The sequence below is a fragment of the Nicotiana tabacum genome, chromosome 15 (genome assembly GCF_000715075.1).
Source record: "Nicotiana tabacum cultivar K326 chromosome 15, ASM71507v2, whole genome shotgun sequence".
Lineage (NCBI taxonomy): Eukaryota > Viridiplantae > Streptophyta > Magnoliopsida > Solanales > Solanaceae > Nicotiana > Nicotiana tabacum.
This window is the reverse complement of record NC_134094.1, coordinates 128,311,396-128,320,719: the sequence shown is the minus strand read 5'-3', so window position 1 is coordinate 128,320,719 and position 9,324 is coordinate 128,311,396. Positions and strand designations below refer to the sequence as shown.

General features: G+C 35.7%; 1 protein-coding gene across 5 annotated transcripts; it reads left to right on the top strand.

Annotated features, from left to right (window-relative positions):
* Window positions 1-520: 520 nt before the first annotated feature.
* On the top strand, window positions 521-9,324 carry LOC107784921 (TMV resistance protein N). 5 transcript variants are annotated; one of them, XR_012699454.1, is made up of 8 exons: window positions 521-738; window positions 1,163-1,794; window positions 2,354-3,437; window positions 3,572-3,895; window positions 4,794-6,263; window positions 6,348-7,227; window positions 7,308-7,396; window positions 8,032-9,324. XR_012699454.1 is itself a non-coding variant. In XM_016606116.2 (6 exons), exons 2-6 carry the CDS (start codon window positions 1,256-1,258, stop codon window positions 7,194-7,196), a joined length of 4,266 nt encoding a protein of 1,421 aa, XP_016461602.1. In that variant the 5' UTR covers window positions 521-738; window positions 1,245-1,255; the 3' UTR covers window positions 7,197-7,222. The 5 variants fall into 5 exon arrangements, 3 of the variants coding, with proteins under 3 accessions (XP_016461602.1, XP_075087372.1, XP_075087371.1); XR_012699455.1 differs by having other exon boundaries at window positions 576-738; window positions 1,245-1,772; XM_016606116.2 differs by lacking the exons at window positions 7,308-7,396; window positions 8,032-9,324 and having other exon boundaries at window positions 1,245-1,794; window positions 6,348-7,222.

Below are 9,324 nucleotides of genomic sequence, written 5' to 3'. Positions count from 1 at the left end.
CCTATTGATGTGTGTAGTTCACACTTAATGATGTGGCAAAATAAACTAATACACATGATGTGGCAAAATAAACTAATACACGCAGACGTCAGATAGTAAGTCCAAATAATCCCAAAAAAGACAAAAGCTTTTGAGCATTAAATAAGTTTGGACATAAAAATTATAATTTTCGAAAAAGTAGTAATCGGAGTTAAATTGAAAAATGATATTTAGAATTTGAAGTTATATTTGGACATGCATTTCATTTGAAAAAATATTGCAGTTTTGTGAGTGGAAAAAAAAAATTTTGAAAAAGTCGTCAAAACTATTTTGAATAATTAACCCAAATAACTGTCCACTCAACCACTTAAACTAAAACTAGTGTGCTGTTGAGGTATAATATATGCATAATTAATATATTATATGTGTATAATTATGTATAATCTATGTATATGATTAGAAAAAGTAAATAATAAATATCGCGCTGGCTATTTGTGTTAAATCCCTCAAAATTTTGGGTATTGAAAATCTTTCAAAAACTTGCAAAATTTTATGGATAAACACTTTTTTTTTGTTGAAAAAAGAAATTGAAAAAATGAATTTTTCTTTTTTATGGAGGGCCTAAAAACCTGTACTTTCAACTCCCGTCTCCGTTCTGTCTTCTTCTTCCCCCAAAATTTCGTTGGTCTGTGCTGCTGACTGAATATGAATTGAGATGGGCGAGCTTCTCATTTTTTGCACTTTTACAGGAAATTGAAGGTTAGTTGTCCGAGTAATCTGATACTATAAACTTACTCTAATTAAATCGCTTGTTCGATTTCTCTGAAGAAATGCTTTTAGCTGTTAGGTTTTCTTCTGAATCGACAAGCAAATAGAGTTGAAGATGCTATTTTTTAAGCTAGGTTTTCTGTATTTCTTAGTTAATTCCTTTTGCCATGTTAGCCTTTGTGCTGTATCGAAGATGTTGCAGATAGTGATGTTCCAGAGACATTGAACTTAAGAACATAAAGATATTGTAATAAAATGTTTTGGTGATTACTGAAAGAAAAGTCAATTCAATTATTGAAACAACAAATATAAAAATAACTGAGAATGACAATTACGTTAACTTACAAATACAGTAATTTATATGGCTGGTCAATGGTGGCAGTTGTTGATTATACCAAACCTACTTTGTCTATAGGAAGTTTTAAAAGAATATATGTGTTAAGACTTGGATAAAAACACAAGAAGGAAGATGACAAGAAGTTTCCCTTAAGTTGCAGAAGACTTGGCAATGTATCTTGTAAAGCAGCAACATAACGACCAGTTATCGTCAAAAATGTCTTGCGTTTCTTCCAGTATGTCTTCATCTTCCAAAGTCTGGAAGTATGATGTCTTTTTGAGTTTTAGAGGTGAAGATACGCGTAAAAACTTTGTGAGTCATCTCTATAATGCTCTAGAACAGAGAGGAATCCATGCTTTCAAAGACGATGAGCGTTTGGAAACGGGAAAATCAATTTCTGTTGAACTTTTGAAAGCCATAGAAGAGTCCAGATTTGCTGTCGTGATATTTTCCAAGAGATATGCATCCTCAAAATGGTGCTTAGAGGAGCTTGCCCACATCATAAAGTGCCGAAATGAATTGGACCAAATTGTGCTTCCAATCTTTTATGATGTGAGCCCATCTGTTGTACGCCATCAAAATCCCCCGTTCACTAAATCATTTTCCAAGCACGAGGAAACATACAAAGATGATAAGGAGAAGGTTCAAAGATGGAGGGATGCATTTGCAGAGGCTGGAAAATTATCAGGTCATGATCTAAAAAATTATAAGTAAGCTTTCTTTTTTCTTCTGTTTCGCTTTCTCGTTTTGCAAGAGGAAATAGGACAAAACTGTAAGTTACATTTCCAAACAACTATCATCTGTGTTTTTTGCCTATAAAGAGAAAAAGATCCACGAAGCAGAGACATGTAGTCGGTTTACTTGTATTTATAATTAAAAAACAAGTTTAATTGATATAATAAGCTCATCTTGATATGGTATATTAGCATCATTGGAAGATGTCTTGATTTTCTTATGATTCTCCATATATATGTCTTATTATATCGTGATTTTGTTTTGCAATATTTTGAAAACTTTTAGTTGATACAGGTAAACTGTAAAAATTATGGAATAAGGAATATATATGGAAGATATTTTTCTGATTTATCTAGATAAGGCTTATAACTATTTCTAGATTAAATTTTTGGAGATAAAACATTATAATTGACAATGAGTAGTTGATTACCCTGTAGCATTAATGTGGGCATTTGTTTTAGAGAACAGTCTGTTAAAACATTATGTTAACTTCTGCTTAATTTACATAGTGGCTCCTTTTGTTGTAATGTGTAGGGATGAGGTTGAGTGCATCAATAAGGTAGTTGATTACATATTACCAAAGTCGCTTCAAGTTATCCCACTGTCTTCCGGAAGCTTAGTGGGTATGGAACCTCAAATTGGGAAAATAATCTCATTATTAGATACGGAATCAAATGATGTTCGTTCCATTGGATTATGGGGGATGAGCGGAATTGGCAAGACAGAAATTGCAAGTGTTATATATGAGAGATATCGTCATCAATTTGAAGCTGATTGTTTTCTTGGCGATGTTGGAGAAATGTACCTGAAAAAGGGACTTACATGGTTACAACAAGCTCTCATCCATAAGCTATTGGGGAAAAATATACCTATAACTAGTGAACGTGAAGGTGCCATAATTATAAAGAATGGGCTTCGCTGGAAGAAAGTTTTGGTCATTCTTGATGATGTAAGCCATCTAAGTCAACTAGAGCTTATAGTTGGAGGGACAGAGTGGTTTGGTAGGGGTAGTAGAATTTTGATTACCACGAGGGACAAGCACATCATAATCGCTCATGTCAAGGAGGATAAAGTGTATGAAGTCCAACTGTTATCTGAGAATGATGCACTTGAACTGTTCTATGTGCATGCTTTCAATAGAAATTCTCCAGAGAGAGATTTTGAGGAACTTTCAAGGGAAGTGGTGAAGTATGCTGACGGGCTCCCTTTAGCTCTTAAAGTTTTGGGTCCTTCTTTTTGTGGACGAAACAAAGAGCAATGGAGAGATATAATTGATAGACTGAAGAAAATCCCTAATGATGACATTTTAGGAAAACTTAAGATTGGTCTTGATGGATTGAACAGGGATGAGATGAGGATATTTCTAGATATCGCAAGCTTGTACAATTATAAATCAATGGATCATGTGGCACTAATACTTAAGAGTTGCGGTATTCATCAGTCGATAGGAATAAGCCGCCTCATCGAAAAATCTCTCTTATCCTTCAGTAGATATGACTACACATTTAGGATGCATAGTTTGATAAGAAAAATGGGTGAAAATATGTTAAGGGAAGAGTATGCAAACAGCAGAATATGGCTTCATGAAGAGGTTAATGACCTTTTTGCTGGAAAGTTGGTAAGGAATATTTTAATTAATTTGATAATTTTTGTAAGCTCATAGTATTGTGACTTTAATTTGTTCGGCTGAGTTTTTTCTGCTTCTTTTTTGTTAATTCCTTAACAAATAGATATATATCTCTTCCTTTTCAGAAAACAAAAAAGGTGGAAAGCCTATGGATTCCAAAAGGTTTTGATTTTGAAGATGATCGTGTCAATCATAGCAAGGTATTCAAGAGGATGAAAAGCTTACAGGTGTTGATACTTGGTGAAACTGTTTGGTCAGATTTTCTTTTTCTTGTCATGGCTGAAACTATTTGCTCGCGTAGCATTATCACTTGTCTTCCTTCTAGCCTTCGGTGGATTGAATGGCCAAATTATCCTTCAAGATTATTGCCGGAGAGGTTTGAACCATCACACCTCGTTGGCCTTTGTTTAAAGGGAAGTCGGCTTGTCGAACTTTGGCCAATATCAAAGGTATACTTGTACACACTCTCTCTCTCTCCAATACAACAAAATTCCAGGTTTTTTCTTTGGCTAGGTTTAATGCACATAAATTAAGCACTCCACGATATAAATGTTGCACGTAATAAATGTTATTGATATATTCCAAGTAATAAAGAACTTGACTTGGCATAAAAACTTCAGTTTTTCCTTTTTATAATCTAATTTATCACTGCTTTAAAGATGAATGTAAGCCCCGGGGCTGAAGCGTTAAGGGTCCCTCTCTCACGCGCGCGCGCACACACATAACAAAACCTAAAAAGAGATTATGGTGAAGGTTTTATTTTCATTGTTAAATTAAAAGAGAAGAAATATCAATTTAGATGTTAAGACAAAATGTATTTAAAAACAAAGCTGAAAACTCATTTCCACATTAGCTACACTCTATTTTAATTTTTTTCTTTCGTCCGGTCTACTTACTTTAATGAGCATTCTGAAAACGCAACTTTTCCGTTTTAATTAGTACTCCCTCCGTTTCAGTTTATGTGAACGTATTTTCTTTTTAGTCCGTTCCAAAAAGAATGATCTCTTTCTAAATTTGAAAACAATTTAACTTAAACTTCCAATTTTAACCTTAATGAGAAGCTTTTATTGCCACACAAACATTGGGATGTTTAACACCCCAAAGCTGTAAAAGTCTTCATTTCTTTCTTAAACTTCGTGCCTAGTCAAATAGGTTCACATAAACTGAAACGGAGGGAGTATGCATTTCCCGTCAGTTTTGTAATAACCTTCTCTTTCTCTTCTTTTCTCTTCTCTTTTTCTTTTTCCTCCATAAAATACATGGCAATATTTCTATTAGTACTACTTAAGCTAACTGGTATTTCACTGAAACATTATGTTTTATATTCCACTCTTTGTATGAAAACAGAGATTGAGCAACTTGAAGCATTTGGATCTAAGCAAGAGCCTTGGGTTAAGAAAAACACCTAGTTTTGGTGACATGCCAAACTTGGAGAGACTAATATTAGAGGGGTGTAAGAATTTGGAAGAGGTCCATTCCTCTCTTGGACATTGCAGAATGCTTACTTCTTTGAATTTGAGGGGTTGTAGCAAACTTAAGAAGCTTCCAAAATTTGTCTCCATGGAATCTCTTGAGACTCTCAACCTCCGTGAATGCACAAGTTTAAGAAAATTTCCAAAAATCTGTGGAAATATGCAGCGCTTATCAGAACTCTATGTGGAATCCCCCTGGATAAGAAGCTTACCCCTCATGTCTCTTAGCGGCCTGAGCAAGTTACATTTGTACTATTGTGAAGATCTTGAAAGTATTCCAGACACTATTATTCAAAATCTTAGATATCTGGACATTTTGGGTTGCAATAAACTTGCAACGCTGCCAAACAGCCTCTCTGAATCAGAGCAATTGGAGCAACTTAGTATACACCGCTGTTCTAGATTGGTAGAGCTCCCCATATCTCTTAGAGTTCAAAGAAAGCTTGTCCGGTTAGCCTTAGACAGATGTGAGAACTTAAAGAAGCTCCCGAAATCCATTCAGATGGAATCCCTTGGTTATCTCGGTATATATAATTGTCCAAGATTAGATACATTTCCAGAAATCAATGGAGATATGCGTTGCTTGAAACATTTGACTGTGAATTCTACAGAGATAAGAGAACTACCTTCATCCATTGGGAATCTGAGCGGCCTCAATACTCTCAATCTGGAAGGTTGTGAAGATCTTGCAAGTCTACCAAACAGCCTCTGTAATTTGACGAATCTTCAAAGTCTTATTCTCTACGGCTGCAAAAAGCTAGAGAATCTTCCGGAAAACATTGGTGATCTGCAACAGTTAAGGTTACTTGATGCAAGAGGAACTGCAATCTCCCAACCACCTCCCTCCATCATCAAGCTTGGCAAACTGTGGAGTTTTAGATTCTCACATGTTGTACAACTTCAACATTCATCAAGTTTTGTTTTGCATCAACTTTCAGCTTTATCCTCCTTGACACATCTTTATCTTAATAATCTCAATATGTTGGATGGACTTCCTGAGGATCTTGGATCTTTGCACTTTCTGGAATATTTGAATGTAAGTGGAAGCAATATTTCTTGTTTACCTAACAGCATCAACGAACTCTTATGCCTTGAGTGTCTGAACGTACAATTCTGTAAGGGTCTTACTGAACTGCCAGGAGAGCTACCCCCGAATTTACGGGTGCTATGTGCAGACTATCATTTAGCCTTGAAGAGCATCAGAGATCTGGTATTCAAGTGTGTTAACTTGGAAGAGATCTCAATATCATGGTGTGGTCATGAAATAACCGAATGCAGAACTGTCACAAGTAACCAAGTTAATGTGTTCAAGTTCCTACATCATTTTCTTAGGAGATCTATCCAGGTTTTTATCTCCCTCACATATATGAATGTTGAATATTCTTGTCAAATTATTCATATGTATTAAAACTGAGCTTTTTTGTTTCAGAATGACTTCTTCCGCCAAAGGTGGATAAGATTTAGCATTTCATTTCCCCAAGGCAAAATTCCCGAGTTTTTCACTTATCAGTTTATAAATCAAAACAGAATCTCAGTTAATCTGAACCCATCTTGGTATACTGATAAATTCATGGGTTTTTCGGTATGCTACCAAGTTCATGGAGGGGAAAAAGATTCAAAAGTTACTCCTACATTGGTCTGCAGATTATCTGGCCTAGAAACATTACTTGGCTCGGAAGATCCCCTTTGCTTATATGAGTCGCCAAATGATAATCCTGCTCCCGGCATGCTTTTTATCTACATACCATTTCAAATATTTCGGGACCATTTTAAGCCTTTAGGCACCAAAGCGAAGAACCCAAATGATTATTGCCTATTTGAGGTTTCTGTAATGTCAGGGAAAGAAGGATGCTGGGGAATTCGCTTGGAGTATGAGAATAAAGTTAGGAGATGGAGAAGGAAGCAACGTGTGACACAAAGTCCCAAACTCCATCCAGTTCCGCAAAAAGATAATGCAGTGACAACTGAAATTGGTTGTTCAATGGCATTTAAACAACAAGAGCACTCATCATGCACTTCTAGTTCGCAGGCGTTTGTTGAAAATAACATCGCAACAGAGAGGGGACTACATTTGTACTATGAGAATAAAGATCTGGAGGTGGATCAAGCAGCAACGGTAGTACAAAAGGAACATGAATCTCAGAATGTTGAGCTGATTGGAGTGTGTGATAAGCCATTAAGGAAGATGGACGACGCTCCGAGAAAGAGAAAGAAAAAGAGAAAGATGGCAGGAGAAAATGAGAACCAACGAGCTTGCATGACTTTGATTGGATCATGAGAAACCTCTTACTTTGATAGCATAAATCAAGGTTAGGCTTTATGATATCTTGAGAATTCTCGTGTAAAATATATCTACTTTTACTGTTAATTTCATGTTTCTTTGATGCAGGAAGCATCTATCCAATCAGATTTTCAGAACAAAGAAGATGTAATGGAACAATTTCTCAACATCAAAGCTAAGCGTTAAGAGCTTTGCAAGTAAGCGCTTGTTTCCTTGAGACAAAATGGAAGGGAATCCTCTTGCTCACTACTAGTTAATCCCTCCATTAATTTTTATTTTATTTTACGATTTTGTCGAGAAATGTGCCTGATATTAGTCCTACCATTCTTCATTTTTGCCTTGATGCTTTAGGCCTCTGCTTCTATGTCTCTCTTTACTAAGCGCAAGGTACCCGCTACCCGGTGATATCATTATCAGGGCAATTCTACTTGTTTTAATTTTCCCCCTTGAATTTTATACTAGTAAGGGAACTCGAAATTATTTAACTGAAAGGAAATAAATTAAGAAAACAATCCTAACATTTGTAAATAGCCTTACTATTTTAGAGAAATATATGTTTGTCTTTAGGTTCGAGTAAAGAAAAGTCAAATTTAAATGCCCAAAAAATATGCATATAATTAAAAGAAAGATAATACATTATAATAAATTTATAACTAAATATACAAAGATTTAAACTCTAAAACACTCATTTTAAAGCTATTAGAAGATTAAATTCTTTAGCTGTCCCAATGGAAATTCCAGTACCTATCAATGGGAGGAAGACTCACCCTCATCAACTCAGTTTTAGATGCACTCCCAACATATATGATGTCACTCTTCCCTATTCCTGCAGGAGTCATACAGAGATTGGACAAACTAAGAAGAACCTTTTTGTGTCTAAGGGAACAGAGAAAAAAGAGTTTTTCACTTAGTCAAGTGGAAATCTCTTATAGTTGGCAGAGCTCATGGTGGACTAGGCATCGGGAATTTGAAGGACCATAGCAAGGCTCTCAAGATGAAATGACTATGGAGGTATTCTCAAGAACCCCAAACCTTATGGGGTAATGTGATCAAAGCCAAATATGGCGAGGAAGACAAGTGGATAACAAAGGAAGTAAATACAACATATGGAGTTAGCTTATGGAGATCCATCAGGTCGTTCTGGCCTATTCTAAAGAACAACTCATCCATCAAAGTGCAAGATGGCAATAAAAACTCCTTCTGGAAAGATAACTGATTGGGAGATGGATGCTTAAAGGACCTCTACCTTGATATGTATGTTCTGGCACAACACCAACACAACACAGTAGCTGAAATGTGGTCCCCCCAAGGATGGACACTTGTTTTTAGAAGAAGTTTGAATGATTGTGAGGTGGCCAGAATGACTGACTTCATCAAACATCTGGAAATATTCATAGGTTTACAGAGTGGGGTGGACACAATAAGGTGGCAGGGACATAACAGTGGCATCTATAAGGTGAATGCAGCATACAAGATCCTGAATCAAGCTAACCAGCAGATTAACAACTGGCCTTGGAAGCATATATGGAAAATCAAGATTCCCTATAAGTTAGCATGTTTTTCTTGGTTACTAATAAATGATGATGTTCTGACACAAGACAATCGTATAAAGAGATGGATTTAATTGTGCTCAAGATGTCACTTATGTGGAGAAGCTGTTGAGACAGTTAGCCATCTATTTTTACATTGCAAGATAACTGACTAGTTATGGAAGATCTTTATTAATTAGCTTGGACAATGCCTAGTAAGATTACTGAAGTTCTTTTCAGTTGGGATGAAATTGGAACTGGAGCAAGAGACAGAGATAGATGGTGAACTATTCCAGCATGTATTTGGTGAACAATCTGGAAAGAAAGGAATTCCAGATGTTTTGAGGATAGAAGAAACTTTGTGCATAAGATCAAGCTTAATTGTGTTTTGCTTTTTTGTTTTTGGTGTAAACAAATCTACGCAGAAGATACTGTTTCAATCCTAGATGTCCTAGAATCTTGTTAGGCGTGAGGACCAAGTTTTTTTCTTTTGGCTACTCACTTGTAAATATGGTTTCAGTACAACCTATGTACTTATTTTATTATAATATACAATATGTTACCATCTCAAAAAAAAAAAGATTAAATTCTTTCAA